General features: G+C 37.7%; 2 protein-coding genes across 2 annotated transcripts; one reads left to right on the top strand and one right to left on the bottom strand.

Moving 5' to 3' along the window:
* Window positions 1-1,631: 1,631 nt before the first annotated feature.
* Window positions 1,632-5,300, top strand: Glob1 (globin 1). The gene is made up of 4 exons (XM_011632209.3): window positions 1,632-1,805; window positions 2,720-2,905; window positions 4,219-4,444; window positions 4,797-5,300. Exons 2-4 carry the CDS (start codon window positions 2,751-2,753, stop codon window positions 4,923-4,925), a joined length of 510 nt encoding a protein of 169 aa, XP_011630511.2. The 5' UTR covers window positions 1,632-1,805; window positions 2,720-2,750; the 3' UTR covers window positions 4,926-5,300.
* Window positions 5,301-7,997: 2,697 nt separating this feature from the next.
* Window positions 7,998-17,303, bottom strand: LOC105422724 (uncharacterized). Its single transcript, XM_011632211.3, has 5 exons — window positions 16,620-17,303; window positions 13,409-13,570; window positions 12,044-12,235; window positions 11,207-11,343; window positions 7,998-10,717 (listed from the first exon to the last, which is right to left on the bottom strand). Exons 2-5 carry the CDS (start codon window positions 13,538-13,540, stop codon window positions 10,564-10,566), a joined length of 615 nt encoding a protein of 204 aa, XP_011630513.1. The 5' UTR covers window positions 13,541-13,570; window positions 16,620-17,303; the 3' UTR covers window positions 7,998-10,563.
* Between the last annotated feature and the right edge of the window lie 610 nt (window positions 17,304-17,913).

Raw genomic sequence — 17,913 nt, 5'->3', positions numbered from 1 at the left:
GACAAGACAAAGAATTTTTTTATTAAAAATTAAGAAACCTACCAATTTTAAATAAAAATACTAAAGTGCAAAAATAAACTATGTTTTATATATGAAAGAATGATCATTTGTTGAAAAATCAAATTTTAAAAATCAAATTTTATTAAAATATTAATCAATTGAAATGAGATTCAATATATATATATATATATATATATATATATATGAACATTTCAACATATACGAAAGTACTTAAGTACATATTTTTATCAAAATTAAGGATCTAAATAAATTAAAAGATGAATCTAAAATCTAAATCTGTGATCTTAGAATGTGTATTTAGAATAATCTCGAATGAAGCTACAGATTACAAACAGTCGCCAAATAAACTACTCGTATCGAGTGTAAGATATGTGATTAAGATGAATGACCAATCAATGCTTTGGTGGGTTTACCATTACCATTTTGATTTTTGGTTTACCATTTTGAAATTTCAATGGTCAGCGATAATTCGTTCCATATAGATTTCGGTTACTCAATGGGATCCCATAACATGACGGTTGGATTTGTGCTCGGAATGAATTCTGTATATTCATATTTCTCGTGGCCGCTTTACCAAAAGTGAATATCCCCCGCATAAAAAAAATCATCTTTGAAAAGTCTTTCCGTCTCGGAAGTGCTTCGTCGTAACGCGAACTTGCTCGTCGAGCATGATCAGCATTGCACGACGATACGATGTCGCACTCCGGCACTGAGGCGACGATCCGTTTCTCTACGTGCTCGGCATCGGTGGTCGGAAGTATCCTTCCACGTTTCAAGCTGTTCCTTCATCGAGATACAACAACGAGATGCAACAAATGTGTGATCATCATCGGGTACGTGCACAGATAATTTTATAATTCTGCACTTGCAACTGTCAGCTCTTCTAATTAGAAGAATATATGTATATAACACATAAAAACATAAATAACATAACACACACGTGCGCGCGCGCGCGCACGCGCTATTTACATTATTTACGTTTTTATAACACATATGATAATAATATCCGATTTCGAGGTTTTACGCTATCTTAATTTATTCCCAATATAAATTTAAAAATATTTCTGTTTTTAGATATCAGGAAGAAGTTTTTATAGATTTGTTTTGATCTTTGAAAAACAGAAATATTTATTTTTAAATTTTCTTATCTTATTTTTATGCGGAATCATTAAGATAGTAGAAAGTGATATTAATATTCTATTATTTTTATTAATATTTTGACAAAACTAAAGATGGATTTTTGTCTTTCTAAATCAGGCAAATTTTATATTGTGAGTCATTTATTATCAATAATATATTTCTTGCTATTCAATTGTAATTTCTAAAAGTAGTCATACTCTTAGACACTTTGCATATTACTCTATTTCCGGATTATCTCAAAGAGAATATCCTCGGAAGGGAGCAATTTTACGAAAAGAATAATCGTTTCCCTCCCCCTCCTCATCATTCCGATTATCAACGGTGCATTTCCCATTGTTGTTTAATTCTAAAAATAGTAGCGTCCTTAGACTTTATGTTCTGCATTCGCGTTTTCCTGCATACCTCAAAGGGTACCATCGGAAGTGGTGAGAGGAGGGAGGGGGGGGGGGGGGGACGGACTTTAAAATAGTTAGCCATTGGAAGCGACGAGTTAGTCGCTGCTTGACCAGTGTAGCACGCGTGGCACGTGACATATCGTACTGAATTACAACGTAATTGATACGATTCTCTAAGCCTCGCCGTGTCACTCCGCATAGTCGCTCGCGCAAGTGCCTCCACAATCGCCCCGTTTCTTCTTTGTTCTGGTATTCAATTCAGTTGATATCTCTCTCTCTCTCTCTCTCTCTCTCTCTCTCTCTCTCTCTCTCTGTACGCTCGATCTCTTCATTCAACCGGCGATTTAGGCAATCGCGAGCGCGAAATCGAGAGAAAAAGAAATGGACAGCTTGGCATTGAGAGCGAGACTCGCCACTCGCGACGAGTTTGATTCCACTTTGAAATTGTCGCGCCTTTTATTTTCCTCAATCAATTGATATTTTATCGCGCGCGCGCGCGCGCGCGAACGAATCTTATTTATCGACTTAACGAGTTTTGTTAATCGAGAAGGAGAACGCGAAGGCGGCTCCGCGATAATCGGTTTGTGTGTCTCACAATAACGGCGGTACTATAACTCCAAAGATAAGTGTCAGTTCGTTAATATAATGCCGATTTCAACACGTGTACATGTTTTTTTTCTCTTTTGGCAAGTGTCAAATTCAAAAACAATTGCCGCTCGAAGCGATTTAAACATTTGATGCGGCATGTATGTACGATGCCGACGCGGTCGGTTTATATCGAAAACATATTTATGTCTTTAAGAAAAATAAATCCTCTCATATTTTTTTCACTCTATCTCAATATTGCATAATTTTCATATATTTCGATATATAATTATTTTAAAATAATTAAAACGTGACGAAATTAAGCGTTATTTCGTCCGAATATCTCGTATCATTCCTTCTTTGACATTACATTTTATCTTCATTGGTCATACGCGATTAAAATCGTGATTGATCGACAATCACGTTTTCACATGACAATATGGCATTAATGGAATTATATCGCATATCCGGGAGTAAATTTCTTTAATCGCTCTCGCGACGAGAGAAGTTGAATTCTCTCTCGTTGAAGACCATTTGCGGAATAATCATCTGATCAACGGTGCAATTGTTTTCCATAGATCGGGCTCCGTGCTTCTCCGCCGAGCGAGCATGGCGTGGTTCCGTAGTCTGTTCGATTTCTCTCTGAACGACAATAAATTAGACGAGAAACTCGGACTGACCGAGAAGCAAAAGCGACTGGTGCAGAACACATGGGCGATCGCTCATAAGGACGAGGTGTCGACCGGGGTGGCCCTTGTACTCGCGTGAGTGTACAGCCGTTTTCTTCATTCGTTCCGCACACAGGCCTTTAGTTCGATGCCGTAACCGCCAGGTCGTAACATCCGGCAAGAGCGGAAGATAAGCGGAGATAAATCTCGCGTCGGGAATAACGAGAGATAATTATTTTCCGCCGGTGTTGACGGTCGGAGGACCGTCGCGGAGGAGCGGACGGAGGTAGCGTTTCGTTTCGAGATTCTTCCCGAATCTCTCTCTCTCTCTCTCTCTCTCTCTCTCTCCTCGCTCGCGGTACTTCCGCATTCCGACAAGCCATTCATTTGTTTAACGAATCGCCGATGCGTATCTGGCGCACGATGAAAAACCCATGTCACGCGCCACGGGCCTCGTCGTGAACACCCTCACGTCCCGTCGAGACCATTCGCGGTTTTGTTAATGCGCATCGCGTCGCACGGTGCGTCGCAAAAGACAGCGGCTGCGAAACGCGCGCGCTATGTAAAATTTCAACTCCGCTTTCATTATCGCGCGCGATAATGAAGGGGAATACATTGTTGCGCCATCGGATTGGCCGCGCATTTTTCCGGCCCAATGTTATCGTCTCGACATGCCGAGGCGCGATCAACGCCGCGAATAGATCTTGCAATTCGTAAACTCGCGAGAGAGATAACTCCGATTCTCGTGCGGCATGCTTTCTTTCAAGTGGCTTAATTCTTAACTTTGTTAAGATAAAATGATTGAAATACTCTGCAAAGAAAATATTTAAATTTTTTTCAATCAGACCTGTGATTTTATTACGAAAAGCCAATTGCCGTATACTCAACTTGCATTTTTGCAACTTGCATTTTGCTCTTAAAAATATAACAAAATGTCTTTTTTTTTTCTAATGTTTTATATTTTTATACAATTCTTTTATATAATATTCAAATATATAGGATATTATTTAGGGGGGGGGGGGGGGAATTAACTTAACATTAGAAAGCATAAAATTAACCGTTTCATCAAACATTAAACGTTTTAATTAAATATATTAATTAGATCTCTCTCTTCAATTTTTATGTATTAATTAAATATCAAAACAATAGAAAACAATACAACTAACAATACAACTATCTAAATCAACTAAGCAATACAAAATAACTAAATCATATTACTCAGCCATATTAATTGTTTTTATTAACAGTGAAAAGTCACGTTCTTATTATTATTACTTATCTTTGTAATTAATACATGATATAAGAAAGATTTTTCCAATTTTTTATTTTAAAACAACCGATTTTCATCGTTTCCCGCTGGTTTCGTTTGCAAATTCGACACGTAACTTAAAATTTGTTGTTCTTTGTAGCTATTTTAAGCGACACCCAGACGCTCAGAAAGAATTTAAGTCGTATAAAGATGTTCCTCACGATGAACTGTCAAAAAATAAAAGATTTCAAGCGCATTGTGCCAATATCATAGCGACACTTGGCAAAGTGCTTGAACAAATGTACGATCCGGAATTGATGGAAGCGAGCATAATTAATTTTGTTGAGAAGCACAAGCACCGCGGGCAAACACGGCAGCACTTTGAGGTAAGTAAACACCTTACCTCGTTATCCTCTACATTCTTTTTTCGATGATGTAACAGAGATATGTATCTTGCATCTAAAATTTTCCCCATGAATCCTGTCTCTTTATATAACAACTGACTTAACTGCTTTACAGACATACGTCTCTTTTATTAAAAAAAAAATTTTTTATTTTCTACACATAAACATTACAAATCTCTTTAAATCAATTTTTCCTGCCCGGAATAAAATTATTTTGCGAAATTATTCTTTGAGACAAACTTTGAGACAGCTTTTTCTTTATAATATTTTTTTCAATTATAACACTCTGCATTTTTGATATATGATTTTTTTTCAAAGATTAATTATATTTCAGGATTTGAAACAGGTAATATTGGATATTCTTCCATCTGTATTTGGAAAACAATACACTCCAGAAGCGCAGGAGGCTTGGAAGAAAATGTTGGATTTGCTCTTTTCAAAAATTTATAAAGTTTACGCTTAAGCTTGAGAATGCCTGCGTGTAATCGCGATTATTAAATTGTAATTTGTAATCGAACACGAAGCTGTGACGCGACTTGTATACGTATCGCTTTTTTAAGATAACATCTATCGAGAAGTTTAATTATAACAGTGATATGTTTTACTCGTGGAATGATATTAAAAAAAAATGTGTATATATAAGACTAACTTTTTACGCAATGAAGATTAACACTGATTGTTTCTAGCAATTATATTGATTGACGAGAAATTAACTTTTAATAATGAAATTGACTTTTCCGGAAATGAAAGATGATTAACAATGATATGACAATATTGTAAAGAGATTTGTACATATTATATATTTGCGTGGCAATAAAATATATCTTAGATTGAAAAAGTTTTTATTTTTCTATTATTATTTTTTGTATTAAATAAAGAGAAATCAAAGTTATCTAAAAAAAAACAAATTAATTATAAAATTGATTTTATGACATTTAAAAAAAAATTTGTTAGACAAACTTTATTATATAATATACAACTTTCTTTCTTGCCTTGTAATAATTTTAAACTATTTTTCATATATACTTCGACCAATATAGATTATCTTTAGATTATCTTCTCAGTTTAGCTTTTATTTTTTTTTTTTTTTCAGTTCTAAGAATTAAAAAAAGATAAGGAGTAAATTAAATTGAGATTCAAATTAATCTATATTGGTAGTCATGGAATCGTAAGAAAGCGTGATGTTAGCCAAATATGCGTTACTCGCGTGGGCGTGATACTTCAATATTCATTTCGCCTAACCGCGAAATGTCATTGCCGCTCATTCTCACTGTTTTCTACAAATATTTGTTGAAGAAATAAGATGGAGTGGCACGGATGATAGCGTTTGAAAGAACGAGGAATGAATAATACTGACGCACTCCGCGATATTTTATCAGGTGAGTCGAATGAAGGTTTCCGGAGCAATGATATGATCGTAGTCAACGCGATACGTTTTAGGACGCCAGTCGATCTGCTTATCCTTATACGTCGCCGGCGGCATCGTAATCGCGACTATAATTTGCACCTGTTGCTGCACTCTAATCGTGAGACACAAGTGTGCGAGGCTCATTGATAAGATTACGGGAAGGCGAAAGAAAGAGTTAGTACGAAAACTGTTGCATGCGACGGAATTTTTCTCTCGACCGTAATTTGATAGAATGTGGCGAAGAGAGCGAGTGAGCAATCTGCGAAATATGTTGTTTAGAAAGCATTTCTCTCGCGACATCGAGGAGGGACGAACGAAATTGCGGAAAAAGAAGAAGAGACTCCCGCCGCCGAACTTGCCGCAAACCGCGGTGACGGATGTCACCGCGCCGATTATTACCCCCAGGGAACTGGAAAGATTGGAGGAGAGGGAGTCTCCGATTCCCTGTTACAAGTGTTATAGAAAAAAGAAAAAGGGACGGAGAGCAAAGAGGCAGACACGATAGGATCGAGAAGGTTAACCGACAAAATAAGCGAAAGCGAGGCATCTTTTTTTTTAATTAAAAAAAAAAAAAGAAAAAAGAAACAAAATACACAAAACACACATACGATAATAAAATCTTTTGTTTTTGTTTGCGCGATTCTCTCTTTTCCTCTTTTTAAAGATTTAAGATAAAAAAAAAATGCGATTTTGAACGATATAATTAGAAGATGTTATAATAATTAATATAATAACTTTTGTCTCACAAATCGACATAGAATCTTTTGTTTTCGTCCGCGCCCGCATTTCTTCCCCCCCCCTCCCCGTTCATGAGAAAAATGCGATTTTGGCTGATTTCCATTGTAATCAGCGTGAAAATTTTTGTCTCGAGAATCCGCGGTACGATAGATATGAATCTGAGCGAATTGGAGTATCTCGCAGCTCGACTGGACCCACTCGAGTGTAGGCGACTCTTCGTCGCGCTTCATTACACGACTTACGACCTGCCGGAGGATCTGGCCGCGGCAGGTCAGCCCCCCCCCCCCTCCTCCCCCCTTCTTCCCGGGGTTTCGCGACTTTACATTGCCTTTTTATTAATCGACCGTTTTTTATTTACATGCCGAACTAACTCGACCATTTCCGCGAATAAAACAGAGCGTAAGGTGGACGAGGAGGTTCCATGCCTGCGTCACCTATTGCATTGGAACAGCTATCCCGCGGAGGGCCGCGGAAAGACGCACGCGGCGATTGTACATCGACTTCGACAGTTAAACCGCAACGATCTCGCCGATTGGCTCGGCAGAACCGCTTTCAAACAACTGGGAAAGGATCTGGACAATGCTATCACGTTGTCCTTCGGGGAGCTCGCCGAGGAAGAGATGGAAACTAGCACGTCGGCATTCCACGTTGCTAATTATACTCAGGGCTGTGCGAAAACGTGGTCGAAACGTATTTCATGTGAATCGAAGTGGAAGGTGGCTCGTAACTCGTGTGCCTTTTAACCACAAAATGCGAGGAAGAGAGTACAGACTAAAAACTATCGAGACAAAATTCGGACAATGCGAATTTTTTTTAATTCCACTTGAAAAGTTTGTGTTGTTTCCCCAAAATACTTAAGTAAACTAAAGATTTACTTTCGAAAGTATCGCTTAATCGCTCAGCCCTGATTATAATCTCATATTATTATTTTTTTTTCTTAATAAAAAAAAGTCTTGTCTAAATAACACATAAATATTTGTTATTTATAGCTCATTTATAACAACTGAGCCTGTTACCTGGATTCCAGAAGAAGATCCGTGGTTAGCCATCGATACAGTTCTTATCGCGATCGTGCTTGGATTGTTAGGAACATTATTTATTTTAATTGTGGCCATCATTATACACGCTGTCAAGGGTAACAAAAATTAGACGTGTATGTTTTTTTTCCTCTTACAATTTAAATAAAATTAAATAAAATTTGTATAATATAAATATCTGTATGTTAAAGAATAAACGGTAGAATAAATGTCCTTCCTCTTTATCTTCGTTTTTTTAATATCAATTTCGATTTTTTTGTTGATGCAAATAAAAGTGTTTATGATGATATAAAATGATAAAATATCAATGTTTCATTCTGTCACTTGAAAAGAGGGAAAAGCAATTTCAATATTTTTGAAAAAAATGTGCAACGGACGTGAACTTTCTTTTATTACAATATAAATCTCTTAAAACAAGATACTTTTCTTTTTAATTTTTATCTTGTAAGATATTTAGGAAAGAAATTATAATATATGGGTAAACAACTTCAGTCAATCAACTTGCATATTGTATATGTAATATGCACAACGTGTAATACATTTACATTAAAAAATATTGCATGTAATAAATCTGTGCCATGTAAATCTTTCATAATGGGATCGTTTGCATAAACATTAAAGCCGCTTTAGCTTCAACTGCGTGCAATTCTGCTTTTAGAAAATGGAGAATGCGAGTAAATCTTAGTCGTCTTTAGCTAATTATGATTATGAAAATGATTTATGCACACAAAATACAGAAAATTATGAGTATATGCGATATTGAATTCATAGTAACATATTATACTCAATAATATTATTATTAAAAAAATATAATGTGTCTGTGACAATAACCATGGCAATTATCATCGTAATGACAATGACGATGACAATAATAACGATAATAAAAACGGTATAATAATAGCGCGCTATGATCATGATATTATTATATTAATAATAGCAAATGTTGACTGTAAATTTTCTTATCACTTATGGCTTAAGTCGAGACATAAAGTTGCGACTGAGTAATTAAGCTAAGTAACAGTAACATGCATCCAAAAAAATGAACATTACGATAGTTACGTAATCGATAAATCAGTTGCATTTGATTTGCCAAAAATATAGTATAGTTAACATTTTAGCATAGTCGTTATTTGTTGGCTTGATTGTCTGTATAGTTCCATTCCACACCATTACCATACTTATGTGTTTTTATACAAAATTATTTATGTAACGCAATTTTTACACAAAATTACTTATCTAATTTTTAAAGCAGAGATAGGTAAAATTGTAATGAATCTGTTGATAATCAAATGTAATTTAATTAATTTTACATTTGTTAATTACGTTTGTAATTGCTAATTGGCCAACAAATAATTATTAATTATGCATATAACTAGTAATAGTAGTTAAAAATTTAATTCAATGATCGATGAATATTACAAATATAGTTATTGTTATCGGTTAATACCAACTGCAAATGCATCGAAATGTACACAGTTGGTTTGTTTTTAAATAAATCGCAGATGGAGAAATGTGAGTAAAACGCATGTTGCAAAAAAATGACATGTTACTACAACGAAATATTAAAATAATGTGTTATTAATTTAATGTAATAACAATAATAGCAATAATGTAATAATAATAATAATAACAGTAATAATAATCTTTCACTTTAAGACTTTAAAATAATGGAATATTAATCGAAATAAAATATTGAAAGATATCTCTAATAACCATGTAACAACTGGTACTATATAGGAATGATAGTTGTATAGTAGTTACAATAGTAGGAATAGTAATAGGAGTGATGGTTGCAGTAGTAATAGTATAGCAATATAGTAACAGAGTAGTATTAGTAGTAGGAATAAAAGTAATAGTAATAATAGTAGTAAATTGCAACTAATAGTAATAATATCTTGCACTAGGTTGACAATGTCGATAAGAGAATAAATTAATGAAAATTTAACGATCAATAGAAAAAAAACTCGCGATATGAATTTGCACAACCGTTATTTTCGGTACACTTTATGTGCCACACGATATAAATATTTTCTGGATATATTCTTTCTCTCTCGATACATTCTATATTTACACCGAGACGTGTATTCCATCTAAACACGTCATTATTTATATATATTTGAAGAAATACATTATCTTTCAGTCCTAAATGAGAGAAATGAGATTAACACAGGTATAGCGCAACCTGTTTCATTTTGCAAATTTATTCCTGGATTATGAGGAAACGAGAATTGAGCGAGTTAGGGATAGCAAGTACGTAATAAAATGCTGTTTCTCGGTTTGTTTTAGGCGGATATTGTTTCGACCTGTTAAATCGAGGCTGTAAAGACATCTCTAGCATTGGACGTAGAAATTAAATTAAAAGATAATGGCTTCCTATGAAACTTCTAAGGATATCTCGACCTCCGGTTTGTCGAGGAATCTCTCTTTGAAAGTGATTATGCGCTAGATCAGAAACGTCTCCTGTACGTATAATCTAAAACGCGTTGTCTTTCTATTTATCTCTTTTTCTGTCTTGATCCTTCCTTATTCACTCTTATATATATATATATATATATATATATATATATATATATATATATATATATTCTACTTCTCGTTACGTTTGTCGTAATCTTTTTTTCTTTCTTCTCTTCATCGTCACATCTCTTGCTTTTTGTTTTCCCTTCTCTCTGCCTACGCTCGCGTTTCTCTCGTCGCGTCCTCCCGGAATCATCATTTTGTTATTCAAACGTGGATTTCTCGAAAACGTACAACGATCTAGGAAGATCCATGGCGATAACGATTGAATCGTCGCGGATTGCTGTTTCTCACGAAAGGCACTAATATGATAGTTTATCACAGAGTCTGTGCGTGTATGTGTGCGTGTGTATGTGGTTGTGCGCGTGTACGTGTTTCGACACCCTTTAGATCGGATTTTCTTAGATCCTGCGTTCTAGATCTTCGTGAAGAAGACTATTGTTGTTGGTTTCGTGAATCGACGCGGGGGACGACTCGTCAGGTTGTTCGCCTCCGCTTAATTCTAGTTGACCGGTACTGTCACCGCTGCTGGAACCGCATTCACCATCGACAAACCTGAAAAAAAATATTTTTTCAGTAAATATACACTCTACATCTCTATCTTAATCGCATATCTCTAATATCTCGATTTTTGCTCACTTTAAAAACAGATATTTTAATTGTGAGAATCTCAAAAGAGAATTGACAAAAGTGATATAAAACACAGTAAATTTTTCACATATTTGTTACGAGATTTTATAAATCTTTTAACAAAAGAAATAAATCATAGAGTTGTTTTTTTTTTAATAATTTCTTCTAGCTATTTTGTATATTAACAATTATTATAAAAATATGATATATAAGATAATATACAAAAATTATTAACGCAATGTTGAAAAAATCAATAATTTTTGAGAAATATTTTTTTAATATTTCATTCCAATAAGTAAAAGTCTCGTAAAAGATGTTTATCTCATGGTACTTCGAATTATTCTGACATATTAGATAATTATGTACTGTTCTGGCGCCATTTGAAAAAAAACACTGGAGTGAAACGATACTCACGTGTACGGCTGCTCCTCGCCGCGCATCTCGCATATGACATTCGTCAGTGCCATTATATAATTTTTAGCCAACGTGAGCGTTTCTATCTTGCTGAGCTTCCTCTCCATTTTTACGTGTGGTATTACCTCGCGTAATTGCTGAAAATTACAACCGGGACAAGTGGATTGAAAGTCTACCTACTGTATGTCGAGCCGTCTTTTTGCGATAAATAACGGCGCCGGATTGCAATCTAATCAAATACAGAATACATATCGAAACTTGACACATTTTTAATAATTCCAAATACGACCGGTCAGTAGAACCGGTCGATAGAACTTATCGGACGGAGCAGCAGCTGCGAGTTGTCGCCATTTATCTTTCTCATTAATCAATTTTTTTCATTTTGCCAGTGTTGCGTTGACGTTCAACGCCGATCAACAACATTTCGCGTAATAACAAGTGATAATCGTAATACTCGATAATCGAGATTTCATTAAGCGAAGAAAGCGAAGAATTTTCTTCAGGTATTACAAAAACAGTGTAAAAAAAAAAAAAAAAAAAAAGCAGTGTTTTACGATTATAATATTTTTCGACAAAATCTACTAAAATATTTTGAATATATTTTATATATAATTTTATCTCTTAACGATTTTACGAATAGACACATTTTGTAGTATAAAGACCGATCGAACTTCATTTTATATATATATATATATATTTGCGCTTTATTTATTTATACTCTATTTAACGAAACGTTCCACAGCGAAAGTTTCTCGTTTCTAAAGTTTTTAGCAAAGTTTCCTCGCGCTCGTCGACGCGACAAGGCGAAAGCTGTATGAGGAAGCAATAAACTGTTACCTCAAAGGCATCGTTGAGGGAGTGCATTCTCATTCTCTCTCTCTCATTACTCTCGAGCCTCCTCAAGTTCCTCTCGCGCGCGGAAATTCCGCTTTTCCGTCTTCTCGTGGTCGGTGGCGCGCCGCCGCGATTTCTTCTCTTCGCCTGCTTCGGGCTCCTCTCGCTCCCGCTGCTGTCGCTCTCCTCGCCCACCTGTTTCGTGTTTTCGTTCGGTTCATAACAGGACAGATCTTTGTCAAATATTTGCCGCGGGGCCCCCCCACCCTTCCGGATACGAGCGAATTTCTATTTGAGAATTTCCCAGAAAGAAATCATTTGCATTCGAGAATTATGCTGATGTTGCGATCCTCCCAGTCAATTCAGGAAACACGAAACGCTCACGTAAATATCTTGTGTCGTCATTGGGCATTTTTATCGTCTTTATATAATTACATATATTCCTATATACAACATGATGACAAACGTTTCACTGTGATATAAATCCGATTGTTCATCAATAAAAATGTATGTATCTCGGTAATGCATTAAGAAATTAATTTACCATTTATTTCTAATTATTATTCGTTTTTTTTTTTTTTTTTTTTATAAGAAAAAGAAGAAGAATTAATTTACAGACGTCTATCTCAAAAAAACATATTGTATGCCGCGCAAGCATATCTACATCCGAATAAAATTGACACAAGCAAAGCTGATTGTATTAATGCATGATAACGTGTTACATAACATGGCTTTTTTAAAATCTAATCTAGACGGAGATCCTACCGTGCTATTTTCATCAACAATGAAATTTATTTGACTTTCTTCACCTCCCTCCTCTCAACAATGCGCATCGCAGGTATTTGTCTAAGCGATAAAATCGGCAGATAAAATCTTAACAATTTCCTTCGCGGCGCTGCATAACGCTGATAAAAAGAAAGATTATTTGCTCAATTTGTTATAGCCAATAATGAAACGCTGTCTCGCGTATTAACGATTACATTGGACGGTCTTCACCTCTGAATCTGATTCGTCGTCTAGCTACTCTTGGAATTCACTTGGACGTAGACAGTTGATTTCGATTGTGCATCGCACTGCATTAAATCGCACCGTACTCGTGTCACGCCGTGAATTATCTACCGTAAACTGCAGTGAGTTACAAAATGAGAGGCCGCACGCTGCCGGAAAAAAACTTGAATCTTATCAATACGCCTTGATAATAGAGAATTATGTAGGCCGACTATCTCTCGAATAATAAATGCTGGAACTCTCGCTCGTGGAGGCTTCTTTAAAAGCCTCAAGGGAGATAATAAGCGTTACGGGGAAGCGCGAAGATAAGAGGGGGAACAAAGAAATATAGAAAGGGAAAAGAAAATATAGATGAGATACCTCTGCGCCAACGACATGATGGCGAGTACGTTTCCCGGTAAGCGAGTCGACGGAGGCGTCGTCCAGATCGATGTACATTTCCCGATCACCGCAGTCTTGGTCGCTACCCGATAGCCTATCCAGGCTTCGCATTATCCTGATCGAAATCACAGTTCAATCCCTCTGTAACAAATCGCAGCATCGTCAAAAACCAGGGTAGAGTTAAAAAAAAAAGGAATAGAGAATTGTTCCTTCTACTACAAACGGAAGGAATGTAGACTGCTCTTTTTATACAAATACAGATCTTGCCATCTTGCTCTCTGTATATAAACATAAATAAAAGAGAATAAACGAGTTTGTAATAAATGACGAGGGGAAAAGATTAAAAAAAAAAAAAAAAAAATTAATATTCTTTACATAAAAACTTATAGTCCTGTTTTTTTACACGCGAGAAATTTATCTTGTAATCTCAATGAAAATGAGATGATAAAGATTAAATTATACTAAGTGTCGAGTGTCTATTATAAATAATTTTATTTACGAAGGTTACGTAAGATAAAAGACGTTATTCGAGATTTCAAAGGAAAAAAAAAAAAAGAAAAGGAAGAAATCGTATTATACACTTTTTTAAGATTTATTCTCTCATGCTAAATAAAGAAAAAAAAAACATAAAATAATGGACTCGTTATGATGAGCAACGTTCGTAGTAAATCACATCTTAAGAAACGCAATGTTTACGTTATATACGAGCGATACGGAGAAGGAGTCACGGAATCATCGATCAAGATTAAACGTCATTACCGACGCTGACGCTAATATCTCGTTCGGCGATTCTGAAATATTCGACTACCAGGGGGGACTATAAATCACAACCGATGCAATTTTTGTTAAAAATTAAGAGCTCTGTCTTGGAGGGACGAGATAAGAGAAGGAAAGAGGGAGAGAGAATGAGAGAGAGAGAGAGAGAGAGAGAGAGAGAGAGGGAGGGAGGGGAGGGGGGGGAGAGAAAGAGAGAGAAAGAGAGGTCAATACGCGCGCGTTGTGCGGGCGAAGATAATCGAATCCGAGGTATTTTTCCTGTCTTGCTCCAATGCCAAGAATTCCCGGTTGCACGCACATGTCAGTCAGATCGGGCCAATCCAATTGTCGGAATCGAGGCTGGTGGTGGATTTAAGGTAAAAGCGAAACCGCGACTTCTCCACGGCTCTTACTTTCTCTCGCTGTCGAGCGCATACGCGATTGCTCTTATGATATGATTTCGTCAAACCTTGACGCGTAAACGCGTCAGGAACAGTAACAGTTAGACCAGGCTGACTATCTAAGATTGAGTAATACAGCGGAGTTGCATAATACATGATATTATCGAAAATCATTAGCTTTCGATTTTTCGAGCCTGCCGTTGCTTCTTGAAGCAATTCGTGTCCAACGACTGAATTATTCGACAGCGCCTACATTTCAAGACACGTATGCGTTGCTAAAAAAGGATAAAACGCAAGCATATCTTTCCTATGCAAATATTCTCTAAAAATATATATATATATATATATATATATAAGGTACGAAATCAATATATTTTATTGGATTTCGACACGATATTTTATTTATCTTAATTACTCTTAACATATATTCGAGTTAATTTTATACAGAGTCTACGTGAAATTTCTTGCGAAGCGCGATTGCGACAAACGTTATTCATTTTAGGCTCGTATTTTTTTTTTTTTTTTTTTTTATGCGATTATAATCAATACGCCGAGTGGATGCGTCGGTAGCGAAAATTTGCAGTCCCACGCACATTCGATTCGTAAACGCAGGCTCGTATTGTGTTAACGTACGCATTATTGCCAGCAAGCATGACAAATCGACCTACAATTCGAGTGGCGAAATACCGTTTTGCACGCATGTGTCGATACCAGGCGCAATTTTCAAGACGAATTCGTACTGCATCGGTGACAAACGTGAATTTCGCTAAGAGCTCACTACATAATACCAAAGTCGTTTCTCTATCTTTTAATAGCGCGGTCGTATCCGATATCAATACCACCGTGCAATAACTTATCGTAACCTTATTGCCGCTCCTCCTGCTTCACGTTCTTACCATTTCACGAGATACACGTGCACATACATATACATACATACGTACATATATAAAATAAAAAAATATATATATATATATATCAGAATTATATAAGCATTTTGATAAGTCCTGAAAGTTTTAATAATTTACAGCTCTGTTTTTTTTTTTTTTTTTTTTTTTTTTTTTTATTACAAATATTACACATATATATATATATATATATATATATATATATATATATATATATATATATACGTTTATCTGCATTAACACAGAGACGGTAAACTATGAAAAGTTCCAGCGTCCTCTTATCGAAATTGTTTTTGTTGGAGTCCGTTTCGAAAACAACATTTCGCACGCCATTTTGATTGCCATTTATTCGTATTATCGAGCATTAATTTGCTTTTATTATCAGTACAGATATACTCGGCTCGCTCTTGACGCTCGGGAGAAAAGTGTGCGCTTATCGGATAAAGTGTCAAGGGCGACGTAAACAGCGACAGGAAACGTTTGATTTCGTAGTTTTAATTTTTCTCGAAAATTTCGGCGCAACGAGCGCATCTATTACGAGGCTCTTTATATGTAATCGAGCCGTCCAACGATCAATTAACGCCGAACGATAACCTTCGGGTGCCACGTTATGATTTACGTGCATCCGCCACGCCGCGCCGCGCCGCCTCGCTACGTAAGGCATCGGTCTGATTTCCCGCTCGGAAATCTTTTTCTTCGGGGTTCAAAAACGCGGCTCGCGAAGAACGCCGTCGGGAGAGCGCAATTAAACTTTCGAATAATTTCATCCTATCTCGCTGGAAACTTGAGGAAAATCGCTCGCTCTTGCGCAAACCGCGGCCTCAAACATTTCCGCATTTCCGAGAAACGGGGGAAACACGTGCCGCGCGCGAGGAAAGCCGTGGAAAATTTCACTCCGCTTCCGTTCATTTTTTTCCTCTTTCCTTTTTCTTCGTAGATATTATATACGTCGGCGAGCGAGCCCGCGGAACGAGGTCTCTCCGATTAACGCCGTCGGAGGTGCGTTGTGCAGTTCCGGATCGCGAGGCGGCCGCATTCCGGAGCGGCGCAAAAGTGCGGACGTGTTCGCTCCACGCTCGCTCGTCGCTGTCTCGCGCCGCGATCGGGACAAAATAAAAATGTATTTACCTCGTCGGCCGATTATTCTCCATCAGTGCCCCCGTGTAAATGCAAACGTACGAGTGGCACCACGCTCACTGAAATCTGCGTCCGGGCACCAGCGCGCTTTTTACCGCCGAACGTCCCGCACACTTTTCCTTTCACGAGACACTCACTTTGATCTTGCCACTAAATCATCATTCGTTACTTTTAACCCACGAACCCGCCGCCTGCGACGTTTCACCGGTAGGCCCGTCGATTGTCTCGCTGCTGTCAAGTTCAGCGAGGTAATAAGCGTCGTTACATCGACAACGATTATCGGTGACGTTGATAAGGATATTCCGAGGAGAGAAAGAGAGGGGGGGGGGGGGAGGGCAAAGAGAGGAAGGGGTGGAGGGCCCTAATCACTGATGTTCGGGCAGGACTGCGACCTGCTATCTCGGGAAAGGGAGAGAGAAAGGGTCTCGGAAGGAGAGGCTCCGGTGAGGCGCGTATCTACAGAGACAGTCTCGGGAGCGAAACTTTATCAGCGGGCTACGGGTCTGCCGATACAGCCAGGGCCGGTCGAGCGCCCAATGCGGACTGACTATAACTGTAAACGATCACTTGTCGGCGAAGTGAGCGAGGAGGCCCCACCGGCTTCCCTCGGGGACTCCCGCCACTGGCATGAATATACTCGCGCGACAACGTGCCAGCGTATACCGCCGAGCGGCGTGCCGGCGTACACCGAGAGGTGTACCAGCGGACCACCTCGCGGCTCCCACCAAACCAGTTCCTGCTCCAGAACCGCTTCCACCTGCTCTCTCGCGCTCTGAATACGCTCCGAATATGCGCCCGGCCGATTACCCGGCCGAAAATCGAGAGAGAGAGAGAGAGAGAGAGAGAGAGAGAGCCCTCCTCTTCGAGCCGAAAATCCGGGGGGGGGGGGGGAAACGCCACCATCTCCTCGCTTCCTCCTCCCCCTCCTCTCCTCGTATTTTAATCTCTTTCTTGATCCTTTGGATTTTCTCGGAGTACCTCGCTCTCCGATATCCTTATCGTGTCACGTGTGACTGGTATATGCTGGTTTCATTAGTTTCATTAGAGGATTCTTCCTTTCGTAGGCAACGTTTGTCATCTCACTTTTGTCTCTCTCTTTCACTTTTTTTCTATTTCTCTTCTTTTTTTTTTTTTACATTACCAGGAAGTGTGACACTTGACGTTATGTAACCGCGCAACTTCCTGTGAAATATGTGGAGACCTGTTGCGCACTTATTATCGCGATAAACAAATTGTCGGCTACCCAAACGTATTGTGAACCTTCGGACGTTTTTATCGTCATTTT

Source organism: Pogonomyrmex barbatus, unplaced genomic scaffold (genome assembly GCF_055798465.1).
Source record: "Pogonomyrmex barbatus isolate J1 unplaced genomic scaffold, ASM5579846v1 scaffold11, whole genome shotgun sequence".
NCBI classification, from domain to species: domain Eukaryota; kingdom Metazoa; phylum Arthropoda; class Insecta; order Hymenoptera; family Formicidae; genus Pogonomyrmex; species Pogonomyrmex barbatus.
Note: the sequence above shows the minus strand (reverse complement) of the source record. Positions and strands in the feature narration are given on the sequence as shown.